We start from the raw sequence: 24,122 nt of genomic DNA on the forward strand, positions 1-24,122 counted from the left end.
GTCAGAGTGTGAGCCATTCACCTGTGGCTGTCAGTAGTCAACAAGACACATCCAGAAGGCAGACAGGCACTGATAGCTCAGTGGGAGAGCTGAGTCAGAAGGAGAAGGAGAGCTTACCTGAGCCACTGGCCCCAGGAGATGCCTGCCTGCAGCTGAGCTAGGGGGATGTCTTTCCTATAGGCTGAAGGGACCCATGGGAAACGGGTGTCATTTGGTAATGACAGCATTCCCATCTAGGAAGAGAAAAGCAACCAAAATAAAAAAGCAAAATTACATTAAGACAAACATTGGCAGCACTGCCGAGAGAGACAGTCCAGAGGTAGGAGAGCATTTTTGGGGCAGAGTCCTGGCTATCAAAAAAGGGAACAGGGACTGAGTATTTCAATGATGAACTCAGCATCACAGGAAAAAGACCTTCATCCTGCCTTGGGAACAGGAGTAATCTCTCAGAAATACCCACCTCCTCCACCAGCAGCCATTCTCAGGAGCTAATTCCTCCTGCAAGCAGTGATGGGGTAAGTGATCTGCAGGTTGTTTTCAGGCAAGAGGCCTTTGAGTTAACAGCAAATACAGGCCTGCTGTGTTAAATGAACTTTATTCCATTTACAAAACATAGTGAGCTCCTCACACAGCCACTGAGCTGGCTGCCGGCTGCATCTGCCAGGTCAAACTGTGTTGGAAGGATCAGACTCATTTCTTTCATCAGACCTACAAGAGTATGAGTCAGGAATAATCTGTAATATCTCAATCAGCCCTGTAATCCTCCATAGCTCTCCTGCCTAAATTCATCACTCCCTGGCAATCTCTCAGGTAGCTGACTTTGAGGCTCATTCAGTGCCAGTAAGGTGTGGGAAATGACAATAGTTATCACCCAAGGAGGTCAGCAAAAGAAAAAGGGGTTAAGGGATATGCTCCTCATCATCCACTGGAAGCCAGAGAAGTTTGTGTTTAGATGGGAACACTGGTGCTCATGACAGCATCACAGGACACATCTCAACAAGGATTGCCAGACCTGTGATGGACTCAGTGAGCCCATGGAGGAGATGGGATCCAGCCCTGAGGGAGAGGGAGAAAACGGGGTTTGGGAATGAAGGGAATAACAGGAGCTTGGGGTGGAGTGTGAAAAAGTTGTAGAAAAAGTCCAGGGCTGTTCACTGTGCTGAGGGAGCCTCTGCCTGTTACAGGGAGCAGGGAGGGCAGGGAACAGTGGAAAAGCCTCATTGTTCAAACAATGCCTTTGCCTGATTGGAGATTAGGACAAAACTAAGGAACTGCCAATCTGGAACAGACCAGTGGTGCCTCCATTCAAGCACCCAGTTTCCAGCAGAGTAAATTTGGCTGCTTTAGAGGAAAATCTTCGATAGCATCCCAGTTCCAGGAAGAGTGTGATACGCTGAGTGCTTGTTCCCGTCGGGATGGCCACAGAACTGTAGCAGGGCAGAAAGGCTATTTATAAGTGTATCAGATGTCAGCTGAGCTCTTTGCACTTTCTTTTCTTGATCATACATCAAGTCTAATGAGAAGGAATACAGCCTGAGGGGAACAAATGAGCCCAGGTTAACGAAGAGGTGTCCATCTAATACAATACATACAGGGAAGAGGAGCAGCTGGCTCTGTGCCCAGCACTGCTACAAGGCCTCTGAAAGCTGAGCAAGATCACTTTACTGACAACACAGTGAGAGGGAAGGGTTGAGAGTGCTGTTTGTGATGATGGTTCTGCATTATTAGACAGAGAATTGTTTTCAGATGAAAAAAACCTGGATTCAAACCTTTTCATAGAACATCATGCTCTCTTCTAAGGACATGCTGTGACTAAAAAAGAAAAGAAACAACCTAAAGGGTTAACTCTTTCTCTCTAAACCAGGTATGAGAGAGCTAGAATACAGACTGAAGCACAGAGAAAAGTTGGTAGCTGTTGCAATTAATGTTCCAGCTAGCATCTGCTCTTTCAAATTAGTTGAAGTCAGTTGTTGTCTGGAGACAGATCTGCTGAGTGGAACTGCACTGGATTCTTTTCTGCTTACACAGCTATTCTGGTCCCTCTTGGTCCTTGGAACTTCTTCTCCATTCCACAGAGGCCAGAGTCCATTGTGTGTGTGCTGCCACTTGGGCTGTGTCCTCAGACACGTGTAGATGTCTCACTGCAACAGGCTTCAAACCTGTGTTTCCCACTGGAGGGAAAACTGTCAGAGGAAGGTACTTCATACATGGGCTCTCCCCTTCCCAGACACGTGTCTGTACATTGCTTCACCTATTGAAAACTCAGTTTTCATCTGCAAAAAGGTACTGCCACGGAACAGATAGAGGTGGATGGAGAAGGCTTCCCCAGCACCTGCCAACCTTCCTGTTTTGCTGGAAGCTCGCTGATCCTTCACCTCACTCTTTGTAACATGACCTTTGAGGATCTGAGTGTTTCAATTACACACAGATGAATAATTTACAAGTCATGGCTGTTGCAATAAACAAGTCCTTCTGCTCTGTCCAAACATTCAACATCTTGTTTTAAATTTCCCTCAATTTGCAAAAACCTTCAGGACTTAAGCAACGTTCAAAAAACTTTGGAGAAGCAACTGATGAGGTTGGCAGGGTGGCATTTCACAGCAGCAAACAGCACTGGCAGCAAAGTATTCCTCTTATCTCCCGGCAGGGCATTGACCTGTTGTACAAACTCCAGGTAGGAAAGCCACTGGCAAAGCAACCCCAGATGTAATATTTACCTAAGAGGAGACATTTCAGTGGAAAACAAGCTCCAGGATCTGCTGACATCCCAGTGGGGAGGAGAACAGCGGTCATTCACATCGGTGCAGGCAAAAAGAATAGGAACGGGATCTGGAATTTCAAAGTATTTCTGAGTAATACAGCTGTTGTTGCGTGAGGAGCATGTTTGTGCTGTCCATGATTCCAGCTAAACAGACATCAAATGTGGATTTGGTGCTTGTCCTACAGGAGATCCACTGCCCAGCATCAGCAGTCACTATGTTTCTATGTGCCCCAGTATTCCATATTTAAAATACAGATGCAAATAGGCAGATCCTGCAAGAAAACAAGCAGGCTGACACTAAACATTCCTGAACCACTGCAGCTTGTACCCATTGATGCCTCATTCTCTGGCAAGGAGAAGTGGATCCCATGAGCTATCCTGGAAATATGAGCCACAGTTTTGAGTTACAGATAATAGTTCCTGTACAAGCTTCTCTGGAGAAGAAGATAGACAGGATCGAAACAGCTCAGGAGCAAAGCGCATAACAGGGTTGTTTTTATCTTTAATCCATTCCACATGAGCAGAAAGAGCTTGGAGTCGTGAAGCATGTGCTTCCTTTTGCAGCTCAGTCCATAACTTTGGTTTATTAATCCCTTTTCCTCTGCTCTATAAGCCCCTGTTGAAGAAAATTTGTCTGTAGGACTTGCGGGATCAGCCCTTTTTACCAGCTGCAGTTTCACTATCTTCCTAAGTGATCAAAGCACAGGCTGTCACTGAGAGGACAGTTCCATCTTTCCCCAGCCCATGTGTCCCTCTTCCTCAAGCCGTACCAGTGATCACAATAAAAAAGGATCTTTTCCTCAGGCAGGGTATTTTTCAGCTGGATCAGTTCCCATGCAGTGACAGCAGCTGAAGTTCTGCCACAAAGCAAGAGCCAGGAAAAAGGCTGGAACTGTGCCTCAAGAGCTTAATGCAAAATCATGAAGTTTCAGTCTCAGGTTCCTGGGTCATTTGTCCGTGCAAATAGTGTGGATTTATGGTCTAGCTTAAGAAAGTCTCCTTGGCTGCAGCTCTGTGGCTCTCTTTTGCGCAATGGGCCAAATGCAATCTCTAGTTCCCAAAAGTACTGAGCTCTGAGGGAAGTCTGGAACTTGTTACAGCTTTCATCTGGGGACCAGGTCTACATGTTGATTCAGAACTGGCCTTGAAATTGCAACCATATTGTTTATTTATATCCTTACCAGAGCAAACCAGGGGGGTCACCCTACTGAACCCAGACTCCTGGTCTCACCCTTCATTGTCCAGAGACAAAATCTCGACCCTTAGAGTTTTTCAACAGAGCTGGGCAAGGCCTTGAGCAGCCTGATATGACTTGGAAGTTATCCCTGCTTTGAGCAGGAGGCTGGACAAAAGACCTCCAGAGGTCCCTCTCCAAGAGCATTATGCTGAGATTCTGTCAGCTTGCAGTGCATCTGCAGCAGGCTCTGCTACAGCACCACCAAGCAGTCCCACACAGCCTGAGCCACAGGTCAGGGAGCAAAAGCCAAGCAATTCTCCATGGCCTTGGTTGGTTTTGTTAGCTGGGAGCCAGAGCAAAGCACACACCTTATCTCTGTGCAGATGTCTCAGCACACACCAGAATAAGCTTTGCATTGCAAAAGAAACCGTCCCAGCTCTGGCCAGGATCCCAGATTGAAGACTGCAGAACATTTTATCTTCAGCAGGAAGGAGCCTGCATCCTCAGCAAGAACAAGTGTGAAATACAAATCACTGAGCACCTGCTGCTCGTTGTCCAAGTCATCACACAGCACCCCTGAGTAGCTGCAGTGAAAGGAAGAATGACAGAGACTTAATTTCCATATGGCCCTTCAGAAACTTCAGCAATTTTGATCCACTAGGTTGAAATCTGAGCTCTTGAAAGAACTGTGCACATTCACTTTGGATGAGACATCCCATGAACGCCCTGGGGCTGGGGATCAGGAGACGAGGACCAGAGAGGGCTCTGCTCCATCAGCTCGCTTGCAAAGAGGGGAGCTGAGCTCACAGGTCTTCTTTCAGAGCCTTCCTCGGGGTCACTTCTCCTTTAACCCAGAGGATGGGAGAGGGTTTCTTGGTGCTCGTCAGGCCTGAAGACCTCGTCTAGAAGGTGAAAGGGGCCTGGAGGGACCGGAGTGGGAAACGCAGGACAGAGCCAAATGGCAGCCCGGCCATACAAGGCTGCTGCCATCTCGTGGCTGGCTCTGGCCATGAAAAGGTGACCGGGGACATTGTTCCAGATGGAAAATTCTCCTTTCAGATCCTTCCTGCAAGTAAGCTTCAGCTGGAAGGAGCAGGGGGCAAGCAACAGTGCCCGTGTTTATACTCCATGGGGCCCCGGCACTCGGGTAGCAGAGCTTTGCTGATGTTCCTGAGAGCTCTCCTGCTTCGCCTTCTGCTGGAGCTGCTCCTCTGCTTTGGGATGGCTCCACCCCAAGCCGTGGTAATTCCTTTTCATCAAGCCAGCACCTCCCTGTGCCCTGTGCCCTAAGGAGAGAGGAGAAATCCCTGTTGCTGTTGAGAGGCCCTGGGTTTGCTGTGCCCATGCAGGGTGTGTGGCCTTCACAATGGTCTGCTGCTGGGAGATGATCCACAGTGAAACAGAGACATGTTGGGATCAAAGGGGATGGATATGGTCTCCAGCACTGTTTCTTTTGGTATCTTCCATTGAGCTGTGCTGCTGATGCAGGGATTTATTCTGTGAATAAAGTACAAATGGAGAACTACATGGTCACTCTTTTGTCCCCTTTCAGCCTCTCTGCCAAGATCAGCAGTGTGCACAGTAGCTGAAAGAAGTGTGAGAGCAGCCATATATTCCCTGTGACATCTCCACAACCACCTGCTGGCCCACAGGCAGGAGAAAGGCAGGAGAATAGTGTCTCAAAGAGATCCACCAGCAGAAAACTTCTGCTGACAGCTCACCAGAGACCCTGCTAAAGCAGAGAACTGCCTGGATCACCTTCCACAGGGCTCTTGTAGGTCATGTCTTGTGGGCACTCACTCAAGGATACCTCCTCCTTCCTCATCTCTTACCATGGGAATAGGCTCCAACTTCCCCTTCTTCCTCCTGGGATGCTCTAGGTTCTGCAGCTGCACAACTCTCTGGGAAAAAGCAGAACAAGAGCTCCAGAGAAAGAAATAGTTCCCAAGTCATTTGGTATTTCCACAGATTGACTGGTTGCTGCCAGGCTGTTCTCTCTCTATGGCACATTTTGGGGCTCACATCACACACAAACTGAAGTGGAATACTGGAATAAAGGAGTCCCCTGGAGAAGACTCCGGGCAACAGGGAGACAGGCCCAGCAACCTGTGCAGCATCCTTGGGTACTATGGAGTTTCCCATAGTGATAAGACTTCAGAGGAAGATCATATCTAGGTACAGCTTTCATCTCTGTCAGCATTTCTCAGTCATCCATTTCAAAGTGTTTTGCCAGCACTAATTAAGCCCCACAGCACCTCTGTGGAGGGGATCACCATCCCTGTGTACCAACAGGGGGACTGAATGGAGAAGACAAGTAGTCCCTTCATGAAAAAACGAAGGGAGCAAAGAAATGACAACATCCTGAAATCCCAGTCCTGCATCCTAACAAAATCACAAATCCCCAAATCTCAGACATTCTGCTGGAAGGATAAGCAGCCACCTGCCATTCTTACCATGCCAGCTGCCTGGCTTTCTCAGCTGGGCACCAAACATAATCCCAAAAACCGGGGTGCCCTGAAGCACCCTTACCCCTAAGGAGCTGCAGGGATGGTCAGCTGCACAGCCTGTTCCTTGCAGGCAGATTTTCCCATGATGCTGCACATGCTATTTATTCCATTCACTAACCAAGTTAATGGTGGCTAAGAATAGACCCCAGATGTCCTTCTGCCCTTAAAAACTTCTTTGCCCTCAAGGAAATGCAAAGCCTAAGTAGCTCATGGCATGTGTGAGACACAAGTAATGAACCAAGATATGAAGAGCTTGCACATTTCCAAGAATTCACAAAATACATCTCTGCTTTAAATAACTTCTGTTCTGCTTTTGGGAAATAAGTGGTTAGCAAGGATAGTTCAGAGCAGAGCAATGGATGTACAAATGTTTCATTCATTGATACAGAGGTTGTGCCAGTCAGAGCCAGAGATGTTCAAATGTCTTCAGTTTCTGTTATCTATTTCTGTGATGTTTCCACTGTGACAAATTCACAATTCTGTAATAAACTGGTGTTTCTGAACAAAGACCACTTCATGTCAAGCCTTTAGAAAATATGCATCTTTAGTACAATTTACTCCTGAATTTTTTTTTTTTTTTTTTTGTAATAGAAATTATTCTGTAGTGCCATTTTTATACCTACTCCTCAATACATTTGGGAAATATCCCAAAATATACCAAAAAAAGCACTATGGTTTTCTGCATCACTGCTAGAAATCAAAGCATTCATGTGCAGAATAAAGAAAAATTTCTTTCTGTATAAGCATTTTTCTTCTGTTGCCTGAATCCAGTCTCTTGATAATCAGCAATTACAGAAAAGAATTATAACAATCAAATGGGAGTTTGCACTTATAGAAATTCAAGCTATTTTTTGCTTGAGTTATTCAGACAGAGAAAGCTGTTTGGAAATTTATCAGTAAATGAAAGAAACTGCTATTTCTGAAAACTGAAATTGTATTAATAGAGATTCTAAGGGGTCTAAAGAGGAACAGAATCCATTTGGAACCAATTTGGTATTCTCAGAAACAGGAAAGGTTAAATAAGGGGATTTAAGGAGCTTTTCCTCTATGAAAACATATTCTATCATATCCTCTATAGAATTCTATAGTATTTCAGAAGGTGATATTTGGGGTTTTATAGCATTTTTAACTTGGGCAACTTTTAGTAAATGTAAGTTTGTTCACCCATCCCGCACATAATCTCCAAACTCTGACTGCTCACACCTTGCAAAAAGACAGAGCGAGGCAGAGACCGTGAAATTATAAATTGTGGTCATTCCACAAACAGGAGCCCCAGCTCCCATTTCCTCAACCTCTGCTAACAGACAATGTGTTAAATACCCAATTCCCAGGCCTGAAATAAGGGGCAATGCAATAGTGAACAGAGAACCCAGCGAGGCAGGGAGACCTCTCACAGCGGAGCAGTTTTGTTCCTTTTAGAGGGAGATCCAAACCCCCATGTGGGAACCGCGGCGGTGTCCCGGGCAGGGCTGTGCTGCTGGAAGGTGTCCCTGGAGCCGGGACCATTCCAAGCCCGGCTGCCCGCGGGTCCGCGCTGGTTGGCGCTGCCGGGAGCGCGCGTTTCCATGGCAGCGCTGCGGGGACGCGCTCCGAGCGCCGCATCCGCAGAGCCGCGGGGAGCGCTCGGCTGAGAGCCCGGGACACCCACACCTCTGCCCCCACACCCGACACGCGGCGCAGATTTGGCTTTCCCTTTTGTTTTGCGGGGGTTTGTTTTGCTGGGTTTTCTTTTTGTTTTGCGGGGGTTTGTTTTGTTGGGTTTCCGTGGTTGGTTGGGGTTCTTTTGTTTGGGTTTTTGCTTGGTTGATTGGTTTTTGGGGGTTTGGTTCTGTTTTGTTGTTGGGGTTTTTTTGTTTGTTTGGTGGGGTTATCTTGTGGTTCTGTTTTGTTTTTTGCTCAGCAGCCTGACGTTAGGGAAAAACACTGAATAAAGGTTTCAGTGAATTAAAATCATGAATGCTTAATCTATTGATTCACGTACTACTGGTACCCAGCTACTGGAACATAATGTCAGAGGCAGTGAAATATATGCCAAATTATTCTAGCAATGAAGCATTTTTTATTTGCTTTATTGAGCTTAATAATTATAAATTAGCAGAGCTAGTGCTTCTGTAGCTTTTGGCATTATTTCCAAAGTGCTGTGCAAACAACCTATAAAAAACCCAGCAACCTCAAACAAAAAATTACCTTAATAAAATGAATATTTATAAGTTAATTATAGACACAGTTTCCTATATTTGGCCAAAATTATATTATAAAGCACTTTCTATCTCTGAGGGTTGCACTGACAATTATTTTCCATATACCAGTGTCTAGTCCTGCTTTTCAGACTCATTGCCTGTAGGAGGTATTTAAATCAACAATAGGAACAAGAAAATTCTTATGAGAAAGGTTTTAGATTACAGAAATCAGGGTGTGCACTGAGGGCTGAAGCTCCAGGTGTTTGCTGCAACTGCTCTGCAAGATTCACAAACTGTAATTCAACTGCCTGCCCACCCCTGCCCTGCTGGGGCTTTCTCCAAAACTCACATCAGCAGCAGGGGTGATGTTGTTCCAGGACATAGATGAGAGATGCCTAGAGAAAAATATCCCCTTACATTAAGCAAAGGTCACAGAGGTTTGAACTCCTTAGAGTCAAGGAGGTTCTTGGTAAAATGTACCTCAAGAACTGAAAAGGAGAGAGAAAATATTTGGGATACATTCAAAAGCCTAAATTCTACCTCAGCCTCTGTGTCTCATCAGCAGTGAAAGTTTGACACCTCCAAAGAATAAAGTACTAATTGGACAGCTGCAGAGAAAACACAAAGCACCAAGGACAGACATGGAAATTAGGCCAGATGAGTTTAGCAAAAAGTACATAAAAACTGGAGGCTGTTCAGAGCAAAAACTGATGCTCTAAAATAGCCTAAAAGTAGTGCAAGCAGAAGAGGATATTTTCTACAGCGTCTTATAGCAGTGCAGATCAGGAATGGTGCCAGCAGCAGAATTGCATCAATTGAACTAATACCTCGCTGAGCCCAGCTTGCTGCCTTTGGTGATTAAAGGATAGCTTTAACAATGGTCTATCTGTTCTTTGTAAGTGAGATCATTCCAATTATGCCTTGTCCCTTAGGATCCATAGCAAAAACTACAAAAAGACTGGAGTCAGAGAAACAAAAAAATAACCTTCAACAGTTTGCCAACCTAAAATGAAAGGCAACAGAGCTCTGTAAAGTGTGTCTGTGCTGTCCAACAATCATTCAGGCTTATTGCAAGAAATCCACAATGCTGAAGCAATTACTGGGAAGAGCTTTAGTGAGTAAAATGTAGCTTGTGAACTAGTGACAGGAGGATGAAAAACATGGGTGTGGACCAGAACTGGTGACTGGGTGGAAAAAGAGACAAGGGACTTGGGTTTCTTGCTATCTCCAAATTTGTTTTGTTGTTGCTTTCCCATCAGTTTACGTGTAAGGAGGCTGTGTTTCACACAGCCTACATGTAAGGCAGGGATGAACATCTTTTGGAGGCCAGAACATATGTGTTTTCCAGTTTAATGGAGCTCTTTGTGAATTACTACAGACACTAAAGGCTCAGTGGCAAAGATACAGAAAGCCCCTAGGCCTATCACTGCTGTGAAACTTATCACTTCAATTACTGGCAGATCCCAGCTGACTGATTTGTTTATGATTTTCTTTGGGCCAGGGTCAAAGACACCATTGTGACATACAACAGCAACATCTAAAAGTCTCTCTTCCAAACTTGAAATGGAAACCCACCTTACGCTGTCAGGTAAGGACACAATGCTTCAGCAATGTTTCCTTGTCAGGTGAGGGGCCTGAAGTCAGGTTCTTCTGCCCCAAAACAGATGAAAAGGGTAAAACAGCTACAGACTTACAAAAATCCCTGGCTGAAATACTGTTGTTGATCACCAGATATGGTCAAATGACATAAACCATACAGAGGTCTCACTTTTATCACTGGTTTCTCAGAGGCCCCATCCAGCTCCCTGCCCTTGATCCAGCACTGTTAGACATCTGCAGCTGGGAGCACTGCCCACAGTCCAGGTGTGACACAGCACATCCCACTCCCTTTGCACTGGGTCCAGAAATTCAGCTTCACATCTTCTACATCCTCATCCTGGGGTTTTTTCTGGCTTTGTGCTTTTTTTTTTTTTTTGCTTTTTTTTTTTTCTCTAGAAGGCACAGAAGAGGATGAAGAAAACCCAATGAAAAATCCATTTAAAGTCCCACCAGATACTGAATTTTTCTCAATGAGGGACAAGGACATTAAGAAGGCAGAAGTGGTATGTACACATGCTTTAGGCTAAACTATGTAACAAGCAGTTACTAAGGCAGGCACCCACCCAACAGAATACCAAAATTTAGCACATGAGAGATCAAAGGTGAGAAAGCCGTGGATGTTCAGCCTGGAGAACAGAATGCTCTGGGGAGACCTGATTGTGACCTTTCAATACTTAAAATGTGCTTATAAAAAAAGAGCAACTTTTTACACAAGCAGATTGTGATAGAACAAGGAGGAGTCCTATTAAATTAAAATAGGAAAGATTTAGATTAGATGTTAGGAAGAAATTCTTTACTGTGAGAGTGGTGAGACACTAGCACAGGTTGCTCAAGGATGTTTTGGATGCCCCATCCCTGGAACTGTTCAAGGCCAGGTTGGGAAAGGCTCTGAGCAGCCTGGTCTATTCATGGCAGGGGGTTGGAAATAAATGATCCCTAAGGTTCCAACCCTTTCTGTGATTCTGTGATCTCTGAGAGGTCAGATTGTTGCGTGGGGTGCACAGCACACACGTGGTGTGGAAGGAAGCAAGAAGTCTAAAGCAAGACCTCACCTCACACTGGTGACTGATACAGTCTGGTTTTTGCTTGGGTTGAAGGTCACTGTACAATTATGGGGAAAAGCTTAGGAAGCAGTGCACTAAGAATGTCTGCTGGGTGATGTCCTCAACATAAACCAGGCCCAAACTCTGCAGACAGCACTGAATTACACTTCAGTCCATGTGAAAGAACTGAGCAGGAACACCTTTTACCCTCCAGAAGGTTCTGGCGTGGGTTTGAATAGATCCTCTCAATCTGAACTTAATGGTTTAAAATGTCTTTGTAAAAGTTGGATTGAGTTAGTTAAGTGTGGGCTGTCCCCCTTTAACCAGGGGACTCAAAGGATGAATCTCAGAAAATTTCCATTTGCTCACAGGAATAACCCAAGAAGGAAAAATGAGGACACTGAGTGGGTACATACTGGCACAGCTGGTGGATGGGTGCAGAATACAAATCAACAAAACAATGACAGCAAGTGCTAAGAAATTTAGTGTTTCAGTTGCCTCAAGAGGGAATATTATTTGGATTAGTCACATAAACCAAGCAAATATGCATCAGCAGGGTATCACCACTCTGTAAATTTCTAGGCTGTCAATAACTAATTCACGTCTTTAAAAACCACAGCAAACAAAGCACAGGATCAAACTGTACACATATCTGACTTCTCACAGGAACGTGAAAAGAGGAAGACTATGAAAGTCCATGAGAAAACTACTTATTCCACAAAAATGAAGGCAAAAAGCAGTTTGAGGAAAACTTTGAAAAGGGAGGAAGAAGAGGAAGGCAGAAAAGAGGCGACATGTGAAGAGAGACTGAAAGTTCTTCAGGAGCTGCTCTCACGGAAGTTAGGCATGAAAAAAGGTGAGGACCAGGCTCTGTCTTTGCAGAGGTGCTGGGTAACAGCCTAAAGCAAAGGCCAAAGAGGGGATGGGTGGAGCAGAGGGCTCTGGCTGACTTTGGTGAGGTCATGCAGACAGACAGACAGTTCTGTGCTCTATCTTGCCCACCTCTGTGTGGCAGAGCCATCTCCAGCTCAGGCATTTACACACAGAGCCATTTACATGGGCCACCCCTCACAGTGGCCTGGCTTCCACCAGCCTTGCAGCAGCTGAGCTGATAGCCAGCTGAGGTTTTGCAGGATCTTTAATAGTGGAAACCTTTATACTAAGCCAACCTAAAGTTGGCTTTTAATGGATACTTTCTGCCTCTGACATGAGTAGATTTGCCATTAATGTATAGAGGACAAGGATCAGATTCTCCACTCCATTCTCCCTGGTTTTACTCCATGAAAACACACATGAAACTGATCCTAAACAAGGTTATAACTATAATACAATAATCAGTATTGCTGACTCCAGCACCAGCCAGATCCATGCTCATGGCAGCCTATATATTCATTGTGTTTTTTGCATTGGCCACATTTCTGCCTCTCTAGTTTAAGCAACCTTATATTCTAATTTCAGATTATGCATTAGACAGGGAGACCTTCCATGGCTACCTACAGGACAGAAAACAGATCTTTTTTCTTGAGGTATATGGCTTTCAGCATGTTATTTTCTGTTCATTTTATTACTCTTCCCTGTGTTGCTTTGTTTTGATGTTTACTCTCCCGAGATCCACTGCCTAGAGATCTTTCCAAGGTGGCACACACCAGACCTCATGAACTGACTGTCCAAATCCTGTGTTACAGTCACTCAGAATCTGTAGCCAAGTAATTCCCAGCCAAGAAATAAAGGAATGTAGATCATTCCCATCATTCAGTAGCCACCATGAAGCTATTCCATTTGTGAGATGCACAGATACACTGATCTTTGGCTCCTGCTGTCCTATACATAAATTGTAGCTGAAGGAGCCATTCTGAACTCAAAATAAGGGAGTGGAGTAAGCGTGCTCAAATATTCCCATTAGCCATCTCTATTACTGTGCTGTAACACAACTGAATCAGTCTTGGTCAGCCAGGAGTTAATGCAGAGCTGGGACTTCTGAATTCTGTCTTTAGATTTACTGCTAATTTGCTATGTTCCTTCTGATGTAACTCCTGGTCTCCATGTACCTGGCTGGCTCTAAGTCACACACCTGGGTTTGAAATCCTCTCTGCCCACAACTATCAGGTAATTGGTAGCCAGGTACACAGCTAAACCAATGTGCCTTTAAAACCAACCAACTGATGGCTGTGTTGCCTTTGGGGTTCATTTCAGCATGCCATTGCAGTAAAGCGAGGGGAGATTGAAAAGATGGAGAACATAGCAAAGAACGAGGAAAAAAAACTGGAAAAGGCTGAGAGAAGAATGGAGAAGGATGCTGCCATGTTTGATGAGTTCCTGAAGGAGAACCATAATAGCTCTGTGGAAGCACTGAGAATGTAAGGAACATAAGGAACCACCTGTGTGCTATTTCATTCTGGGCACAGGAGATTTGCTGCTTGACCTCCCTGCAGGGTTTTGGCTGAACACTGAGTTTCCCAGAGTTACAGTTCTGGTGGCACTTTCTTCCCACACATTCAATAAACGAGGAAGGAGAACAACATCCAGGGAATACCCTCATTGAAAAAGCCCTTGATCTGGTAGCAGCAAGGAACCTGCTGGTGTCTCCACCACTTCCATTCTTCTCACAACACCCTTTACTGGAGGGAGGTGTCTCTACCCAACCCCTCACAGCCCCCTCAGTGAAGCAAATTGAGCACTTTGGCCCATTACATCACAAGGGCAGAGCTGCAACTGATGCTCAGTAGCAGCCAAATTAGGGAGGCCCAAACACTGGGATGCTCTACTTTTCTAAGAGTCTTCAGGCAGGAGCCAAGCATCTCCTGGGATAAATCTGTAACACAGATTTCTAGGGCTCATATCACACCCTTTTCACTGTTACTAGCCACTTCAATTCACTACTCACTACTAGATTGTTTAATGGCTTGTTTGTACATCCTTTCCTAGAGCCAAAAGAGAAACCTCAGCAAAGACAAAGAAAGTAACGGAGATCCAGGGAATCACTACCGAAATAAAGAAAATACAAAGGTAACATTGCTCATTATTCCTGCCTCACCTTTAACAGCCCCTACAGTGCTATAACTTCACAGTCCTTACAAGGGATAGATTTTGAAAAATGTTCCATTTTGAGAGTCAAAATGTTTTGGCTTTTGTTTTCCAGATGCTGCCTTTGTTTCTAAAACAACTCATCTAGTTTTCTAATGACATTTTAAAAAAAGTATAAATGTTCCAAATCCAAAATTAAATGCCTAACATGAGATTAAAATCCAAACAAAACTAAGTAATGCATTTTAATGGGGATTAACTATAATTACTGTTACAAGCTGAGCTGGAAAAAATTCTCATTCCTTTTCAAGTAAAAATTCAAAAATTAGCAAGCTCAGTACCATAGCAAGAGATGTGACAAGGGAATGTGACTGATTCTGAGTTTCCACATGAGAAACCACAGAGAGCACAGAGGGCAGGTTCCCTTCTGCCTTTGCATGTCCATGAAAACATGTGCCCTCTCTCCCTTTCTCTGGATGAAACTCAATTATCAAGAGTGAGAAAGAACCTGTTCAAACAGGAGCTTCCCTCCCTGCTAACAAACTTTGTCCACTTCTCTCAACCCAGTGATATCTCCAGATTCAAGGACACTCTGCAGGATTACAAGATGTACCGGGACATCCTCTACCAGCTATCTCCAAAAGAGTGGCAGGAAGAACACAGAAAAAAGCACAAAAAAGAAAAGGATATGAAAACAGAATCCAAAATTAAAGGAAGTGCTTCACCTGCCCCCACTGCAGAGCAGGGTGAGTGCCAGGAAAGTGCTGCTGCTCCCCCCTGGGACAGCCCCAGGCTCTAAGTGGACGCCTCCTCTTTTCTCCAGACCAGGATCAGCCATCCAGGACAAACACTGCCCATGGCACCAGTTTTACGGATATGCCAAGTTCCCTGCTGTTCTCAGAAAGTTTGGAATTCAGGTCACGTGATGTCAGGCCACAGCTTAAACACTTCCTGAAGCCTCTTTTATCAAGAGACCTGTAAGTACCAGATGATGTAAACAACAGACTTAAGGACTGTAAAGAGCACTCAGCTGACTGGGGATCAGCACAGGGAAATCCTACTGCTCACCTTTGCTGGGCACTCCAAGATCTGGGGCTTACTGGAACAAAGCCAGATACCAGCAAAAAGCTGTCAGGTACAAGTCAGTACCTGCTCCAAGTGAGCTCCATCCTCAAATCCTCTGCTGAGAGCCTGCCCCAAGTGGGGCAGTCACTAAGATGATGCAAACAGAGGTTTTTACCCTTCATGGCACAGGGTGACAGGTACAAGTAAAAGTGATGAGCAGACTGAGCTGCCAACAGCAACAAGGCACCAGTTCTCCCTCTTCCAGCTCTTGTGTAGAGGGAGAAGCATTCAACAAAGTCTCCCAGTGAGTTTAAAGGCATCTGGATCAACACCCTCAGTTCAGGTTCATGTGTCATGTTCCAGCCCCACAGGAACAGCAGCACAGCCAGAGCAGCACAAAAGGCAGCAGGCTCATGGACACAAGTGGCTCCTGTGCTGCTTGCTCGTGTGACCCCAAGACCTCCCTGACCCCCAAATAAGCCACAGGGAGGCAAAGGTGTGAATGTGCAAAGGACTGGTCAGGAGTAAACAGAGACAGTGAACAATAACAATGTTCATATGTCACTAATGAGATTTTTTCTGAGCTGTCATTTCTCTAAGGGCCTAACACACAAAATACTTTTTCAGAAGTTCATTGGAGGATGCAGAGAGTGAAAGCAGCTCGGATGAAGATGAGGTCAGAAGTCTCATGTTGAAATATTTGCATTTTCTGATTGTCTTGTGTCATTTATCAGTATTACTAATTTCCCTCACCTTCTAACCATTAGTTACAGTATTGAGGAGTTACTATAGTTACAAATTATAAATGTATGTTTATACAATCATAAATGTTCACATTTTGGCAACACATTATAAATACCTTAGTTTCACTTTCCTCCTTCAGTTTCCAAAAACCTACCATTATCTCTAAGCTTGTCATCCTCCAGTGAGATATGACATCATAAAATGAAGGATTTTTAAATTAGTCCAGTTACTGGTTTATGTCTGAAATTGAAGTCTTCCCACTCACAGATATTTGCAACATTTTTTAGCACTCAAAATGCAATTTGTTTGGGGGGTGAGCTATTGAGGCAGAATTAAGCTACACACTTAGCAGGAAGGATGTCCATGTATGTTTTTACAGGGACAAATGTGGACCTCTTTAGGTGGAAGAGGGTTTGAACAGCCAGGGCTGGTACAGACCAACCTCCCTGTAGTTCAGTGGAACAGAAGCTAGAGGAGAGAAAAAACTCATCACATGTGTTTTCCACTGTAGGAGCCTGAGCTCTACTTTACTGATCCTGAACAACTGCTGGTTACTTTCATGGAGATGCTGGATGAGAACTTGTCCTTCGTGCTGAACTCCCAGGATATTGCAGAGAGTTGGAACAAGGTCCAACAGACTTTCATCACCACACATGAAAACATGTAAGTGTGACCCTGCAAGTGATGAGAAGGGGTCCCTGTGCTCCATGTTTCAGACATAAGTGACCCCTCTGCCCCCACAGACACCTCACTGTCAGGCAGACACCGCAGAGCACATGTAATGCTGTTCACACAGCAGGGTCTTTCTTGTGAGCTCCTAGGAAAGGGTCCCATATATACCTAACTTAGGAGATGAGACTTGAGCTTGGGACTAATTCCTTAGTCCTCAAGACACAGGCTAAGGAATGATGCATTAAGCATCCTGGAGTGAATATAGGTATAGTGTAATTCTCATAAAGGAAGACCAAAGAAAGAAACAAGGCAATTCCTGGAGTGATCCAGAGCAGCACCAATGCTGAATCAGTGCAAAACCCTCCTAGAGGAAGACAGCAGGGAAGCAAAGTGTCATTATAATCTACAATTTCAGTGGCAGGTAGACAGATATATTCCCATTTAAAATGTATCTTATTTCCTTGTGGAAGTTTTAAAGGTAATCTGGATCCCCCACTGACTTACTAAAAAACTTGGAATGTTTAGCGATGCTATTTCTCCCTCCCCCACACCAGCCCAGTAACTGCTTTTCTAGAAAAAAACCCCGAAGCTCCCTGTGCTTTCAGGGCTGTGGGTGCAAGGAAAGGCTGAAGTGTTACCTCCATCTGCCGGCAGCACGAGGGACCAGCCCAGGCTGCAGAGAGCAGAGCTGTGTGTTCCAGAGGTGCCCTTCCCAAACACCTCCTCTCCCTCTCTACCCTAGGGAGAAGGAGTTGGCAGAGCTGAAAGAGCAGGTGAACACCCTCCAAGCCTCCGTTGACAAGGAAGAAGAGAAAGCAGCCGACCTGAAGCTCAAAGTTCAGCGTTTTTCCTCTGGAGAACACGAAGCTGATTACCAGGTACACGCTGGGATCCAGCAAGGGGGGTTCACACGTGCACAAGGGGTTCCTCTCCACCAGCCACATCCATCCCGGGAACAGAGCAGACAGGGCTTGCACTGGGCAGGGATCAGCATTGTTTCCCAGCAATGCAGCTATAGCAAGGCTGGTTTGGCAGCAAACTGGGGCAAACCTGTGTGCTCTGTGCAGCTGCTGCAAGGTGGGAGCAGGGCTCACAGAGACAGCTGGGCAGCTGCCACCAGGTCACAGCCAAGCTGGGAAGATGAGACCAACAGGAGAATGCTCAATTCAGCCATCTGTCCTTGCCACTGTCTTTAGCCAACCAGGAGACAAGCAACTGAGTCTTACTGAGAGGATTAAAGTATTTCCTTTACAGATTTGCTTTGGTTTTGGAGGGATATTATGGTTACTTGGCAGAACCCAGCTGTGCCACTCACCGCATCTCCTGTCTCCTCTAGGACAAAATGCTCACAAGCCTGAACAAGAAGGTGCTGGAAGTGTATGTCCACTGCACTGGAGACAATGAGACAAACCTGCCAACAGTAGAGATGTTAAAGGTAATAGAAAAACAGCTCAACGATTTACTGGACAGTGTGGAGAGAATCCCACCAGCAAGGATAGAAAAGGCTGTGAAAGCCATAAGAAAGGAACAGAGGGCAAGGTAAGGCAAGACCCTCTTCTGGATAACATCTCTATTTTAAGTGTTGACAGCTGAAAGAGCCAAATCAACCCAAAAAACTGTAGCAGCAATCTGAAATCCCATGTGAGCAATCCGTCCCATTTTACTTCTTGCATTTCCTTGTCAATAAGCAGCAGCCCACAGCTAAATTAGAAAAGACCTGCAAACTACAGTAGAAAAATCTAGAAGAATAAAAAACACTAAACCCACAAACAAAAAGATTCCATGATGAGACTCATCACTTTAAGCAAACAATTTACAATAACAAAATTTAAACAGAATAAATAATAAATTAAATCTCAAGTTAACACAGTCTGCCTTGCCCTGATATTTTGTCAGACTTTAATATGTACATAAGTTGTCAACAACTCCAGCTTTGAAATGTTTCTTCTACAAAACTTTTAAGTTTAACTTGTATTACTAGATTAAATAGTAACAATTAACTCAATCAAAAGTGCAAGTCTCAAGATGAGACACATTCCTGTAGGCACAGATACACAAAATTTTACCTCACAAGTAACAAAGATAATCAACTGATAACTGTATCTGGCCATCCTCAAGTGAATCAGACAGATTAGCACAAGGATTTAAAGCCAGAACAGTGACGTTTTGCTTCTGTTATTTTCTTTCTCTGCATCTTTATTCAGCTGAGTAGTAGAAAAGGTATGGTGCATCTTCCTGATGTTCTCTGAATGAGTTTGCACTCTTAAATTGCAAAATAAGTAAGACACACATGGGGATGAAGGAGAATAATTCAAGAAAGATACCACATACCCTACTCCCAAATAAAAATCAAAAACAATAATAAAAAGAAAACACCCAAAACAAAAAAACACACACAAAAACAACCAAACCACACCAACAAAACTAAAACACAACAAACCCTACAAAGAACATTAAATGTTTTCCTCAAGTTTGCATGGTTAAGACTGCAGTTCCTCTGCACCAGTGCTCCATAGCTTGAGCCCATTTCTGTTCCAGCACTTCATTTTCATGGGGAACTGGAGCAACAGTATTGGCCTCCACTGTGCCCCTGTGGGCCAAGTGTAGCTCCATGGGTGTAAGAGCCTGCTGCTCACACCCGTGTGTTACAGACCTGGGGATACAACAGGCATCCTCCTCCCCACAGCTGGTGAGCATCCTGGTCAACTGCAGGGCGTAAGTCACCTGCTGAAGGGGGTGCAGAGCATGTCTGACACAACAGCTGTCTGACATCTCTGTGCCAAAGCCTGACAGGCTTTTTCCACCCATCACACCAGAAAGAGTAGGATCAACAGCAGGCAGTGCTTCCCTCTTACCCCCTTCACAGCAACCAACTCCAGCAGCAGGTGTACCCAAACCCCTGTGCTCCAACAGTTAGATGTAAGGTGTGATGTAAGATGTTATCTTAGATGTTGATGCTGTGTGTCAAAAGCACAGCTGATGTAGCTGCATGTTGCATTTAACCCATCCTTTATTCTCTCTTCAAAAGGCTGAGAGAGGAAAAGCAGAAACAAGCAAAGCAGCAGCAGGATGAAGGACTGAAAAGGGACATGGAAAGATCACAAGAAGAAAAAAAGGTAAGTGCAGTGGTCTGTGGAAATATCTCACATCAGCAGCTCACTTTGGAGAAGCTGAGGGTACCCAAATATCAAGTGTTTGAGGGAGAAGTGTTATTAAGGGGCCTCTGCAACTTTGTGAGGATGGCACCTACAGCTAGGTGTAGCCCAATTTACAGGAGTGATGTAACTTAAGCCACTGCTGGGAAGTCAGTCACTTTTTTTTATTCCAGCTCAGTGTCCTTCCACCATCCTTCTCTCAACCACACAGCCCCCTCCACTACTTGCCAGCACTCAGTAAGCTTATTTAAACTCTTTAACTTAGTTGTATTAAACCAAGCATGAAAATTGGCAAATGAGGAACTGGGCAGCGGCAGAACACTCCTGATAACAGCAGCAAGGCCCTAGATCAGCTCAGCCATACCATCAAACTACACCTTTTCTGGCATCTTCCATATCCTCCCAAACTGAGCTCTGGGCCCTTGGGAGGCTCAGTGCAGAGCTTCTGCCATGGCTTCTGCTGCATCTTCCCCAGGCCAACACAGCCGTGAGGAGACCCCAGTTGTGTCACAGTGACAGCACAGGTGCCATGAGAGCAGGGGCCACGAGTCCCTGCCCCTTTAGCCAAGAGAAAATAGAGGGCTCTGTAGCCTCCAATATTCCTTTGGATCTCCAACTTTCCCTCCTCTTCCTGACACAGGACAAATGAGGCTTTAGTCAGAAAGCAGTGGTAGGTACAACAGTGAGTTGTAGAAGCTGAAGCAGGAGCACACAGACAGCCTTCAGGCTCTTGCCATTCACTTTCCAATACAGAAAGCACACTCAGCAGCCAGCCTGCAGCCTGCCTAGAGCACAGGGCACGGGCCACAGCCCCTCCCAGCCTGCTCAGACACCCTACTGAGCACTGATGCAGCACCTCTTCCTCTGCAGAACTTCAAGACCATGGCCTTGCCTTCCAACCCAACTGCCAGGAAGGAGCACAGCCAAGGAAAAAGATAAAAAAGGAAGAACAATCGTATTATTTCTCCCGATGGCATAGTCTTAACCACAGCTCATAGGGCTGATGATGCAGTCTTCTGTAGATCTACCTTCTGTCAGTCTTTGTTCAGCTGAACTTTACTGGCCCATGAAATTTCCTGCTTCTCCTACCCTAAGATTCCAGGGAAAGTTTGCAACCCCCTTTCCCCTCCTTAGGTATTTTGCTTAAGAAAATAAATAAAAAAATCTCTCATTTTGCTTCTCAAGCTCCTGCTAAGCACCAATGCTTTTCTCATTCAGTTTTTGATGAAAATAGCACTATGCCTACAAGCCTCAACAGTGAGATCTGTGAGAGTTCTAGGTGACAATCTTTGTTAAGGCACAACTAAGCCAGGTACCTCACAGACATTTGTGGTACTCATAAGTCTTCTGAAGGACTGTAAAATCCAAGGACTACGCTCCAATCCAAAGCCATTATTGACTTCACTACAGTGGAGAAAACACAACCAAAGGAAAAACACAAGCTCTCCACAGAAATCAAGCTGCCAGTAATTAGCTTTGTGTCAGATGCATCCATGCAAAGAACAATACCCAGTGACAAACTGACCATAAAAAAAAAGCTTTATTAACCCTTTTGCACCAGCAGTTCTTCAGGTATCCATTGCCAGCAATGGAGCCCAAGCCAAGTGATCCAAGTTTCCGCCCTCAAGAGGTTAGCACTTTACATTCACTTACAAAGCTGAGTGAGGTACATTTTCAGAAGTAGAAAGATTTGGTTGCAAGTCCCATAAAAAGATGGAGTGCTCCTTGGCCATTTTAATAGATTACAAACTGGTATGGTCCTTGAGAACAGAATAATGCAGGCATTGGGAGCTCAAGGTGTCTCAGCTTCCAGGGAGAGCACGGTGACCACTAGAGCAAGACCCTTCAGCACAATTCCTCCTCAATCCTTTCACCTCTCAGGAGTGGACTCCAGGCTGCAGTCACAGCCACCAGGCAGATCTCAGCTACCAAGTGGTCTGAAAACCCAGCCTGAGAGGGTTCAGACTTTCCCTGGATGTAAGCTGTAAACTCAGAGTGAGAGGAACATAGAGACCTCAATGCTCAGTTAGGCTAAAGATAGAAAAATAAAGCTGGTTCAACCAGAGATATAATACTGCCTAAAAATCAGGAGCTGAAGTTCATTGTAACCTGTATGCTTTTTTCCTCCCCAAGTCTGCAATCAAAAAAGCATTTATATGGACACATACATAGTTCAAAAGGCACAGGAAGTAAAAGCATTTCTGAATGACCTCATGTGAATTTAACATCAGTATAACTGTAAAATAAATAAATATGTGCAAGTTTAAAAAGATCACAACGTTCTCCTCTGTGACATATCTCATTTTGTAAAAAAAAAAAAAAAGGTAAATACACATACGTGCATACACACACCTCACTGAGAATAAAAAAAAAAGTACAAACAGCCTTTTATCAAACTCCTATACATACTTTTACAGGCATTCAGAACATCACCATAGGAAACATTTAAATTACTACCTTAAAACATAACCAAAGGTGGTTTTTTTCCCTATACAACCCTTTACTTATTTAGGTGTATATCGGTAAGTAGAGTACATACAACCTCTCCCCCACCCCCAAGAGAAACTGCAGTTTTTCAGGGGCAAATGTTCTGGGCAACAACTCTTTCCCCCTCACAAAATACTCTGACAACTGCATATTTTGTAAACCAGCCAGAAGCTCCAGGTGTATGTGACACTCTGGGATAGCAATAAAGAACATGTGCTAACAGTGTTCAATTAGCAAAACAAAAACACTAAAGAACCCTAAATAAAAAGGTAGTGACCAGTTCACAGGTAACTTGGCAGCGGTTTATAGATGAGATAAAAATCAAGGTGCTTAAATTTACATGACAGTCAACATTCCTCCCAAAAAAGGGAACACAAAGATAAAACAAACCTCTCTCAGATGCTGTTGGACTCTTAGCTAATCACTTACAGTGAGTACAGTTCTATTGCAGTTTTCTTTTTCAAGTTTTGCTGGAAGAATTCAGCAAAGTATTTGGGATGCAGGAGCAAGGAAAGGGAGAAACTCAACATGAGCTACAAACTGATTCACAGCTAAGTTAACATTTAGAATCTAGCTTTCTAAAACAAAGATTTTAGAGCATCTCATTTTCATGGCATAGAACATTAACTTTGTTACATGTGACACTTTATTCCGGTTTTCTGCCAAACACAGGGGCTGTAACAATCCTTTTTTTTTGTGTGTTGAAAACACTTGCAAAATTTAGCTCTTAACTCCTTGATGCACGGGCTCCAGGAGGAGACCAATGGAAGGGAAGTTTTAACTTTCATAGGCAGGATTATAAATTTGCACTTGTTAGCTGTAGAATACTTGCTTTCCTGTGAAAACAGTAAATATTACCTCAGTTTGAAGTGTAATAAAGTACTTCTCCCTGAAACAACACTGTACAGCAGTCTGCCTCAGCCTCCCAACCACCAGGCAGACAGGGTATCTTACACAGGCACATCAAGTGGGATTTACATTTTTAAAGAAAATCTTTCACCTGCAACTGTCTTAAGCAAATCACAAAGAGTGCAACCATACTTCAGTTCTCCTGCTTTTCGTACTTTCCTTGGAAAAAGATCCACACAGTAATCTCACTCTGTCATGATTGCTCAACTTGTTTTCAAGTAACTGTTCATAATAATCATCATTCCAGATCCTGTAAATTTATTGTGCTTCCAGTGAACTGAGAGTTATCAGAACCTGCATCATCTTCAGTGGAATTATGTGGTTCCTGTTAAAGGAAACAGACAGCATAAAGTACTTTCACCTCTAGATGGCTTCAGTGCTTATCAGCAAGATTTTCTTGACATTTATCCAACACCAGAGAAATGCTTGGAATGGCTCAGAGGAAACCAAAAGCTTTTCCACTTCAGAGATCCACCCAAACAGTGGAGATCTATCTACAGTTTTTCTATGGAACACTTCAGATGAGCATTACTAATGGAAACAGATTTAAAATCACTTTTTCCTCCATTAGTTCCCTACCATGGCCTACAGTCCCACTCCTCTTGTACTTCTAGGTTTTGAGGAAGGTGCCCCTCCTTAACAAAAAAGGTTTACTTTCTACCCAGGAGAAAGACACTTGGCAGGAATAGGTACACTGCAGAGTTTATAAAAAATGAGGTCCCCAAGCAGGCAGGCTTTTAAACATAACTGACACTCCCATAAGGGTACCACTCTGAAATCTAGCTTCAAGATTCTATTT

At 44.4% G+C, this 24,122-nt stretch overlaps 2 protein-coding genes across 2 annotated transcripts in view; one reads left to right on the top strand and one right to left on the bottom strand.

The window, feature by feature from the left end:
- On the top strand, positions 1 to 22,301 carry CFAP100 (cilia and flagella associated protein 100). The gene is made up of 15 exons (XM_015640960.2): positions 1 to 515; positions 10,127 to 10,213; positions 10,621 to 10,727; positions 11,934 to 12,123; positions 12,726 to 12,793; positions 13,461 to 13,624; positions 14,193 to 14,273; positions 14,859 to 15,037; positions 15,115 to 15,268; positions 15,984 to 16,032; positions 16,612 to 16,763; positions 17,515 to 17,650; positions 18,109 to 18,311; positions 19,801 to 19,888; positions 20,798 to 22,301. The coding sequence occupies exons 2-15, from the start codon at positions 10,189 to 10,191 to the stop codon at positions 20,864 to 20,866; spliced, it is 1,665 nt and encodes a 554-aa protein (XP_015496446.2). The 5' UTR covers positions 1 to 515; positions 10,127 to 10,188; the 3' UTR covers positions 20,867 to 22,301.
- ZXDC (ZXD family zinc finger C) overlaps positions 21,449 to 24,122 on the bottom strand; it is a gene marked incomplete at its 5' end in the record, with an annotated part of 10,774 nt that continues 8,100 nt past the window's right edge. The window contains one exon of the mRNA XM_015640493.1: positions 21,449 to 23,648. Coding sequence (XP_015495979.1) covers positions 23,562 to 23,648 — 87 coding nt within the window. The remainder of the gene's footprint in view (positions 23,649 to 24,122) is intronic.

Source organism: Parus major, chromosome 12 (assembly GCF_001522545.3).
Source record: "Parus major isolate Abel chromosome 12, Parus_major1.1, whole genome shotgun sequence".
Classification (NCBI taxonomy): Eukaryota; Metazoa; Chordata; class Aves; order Passeriformes; family Paridae; genus Parus; species Parus major.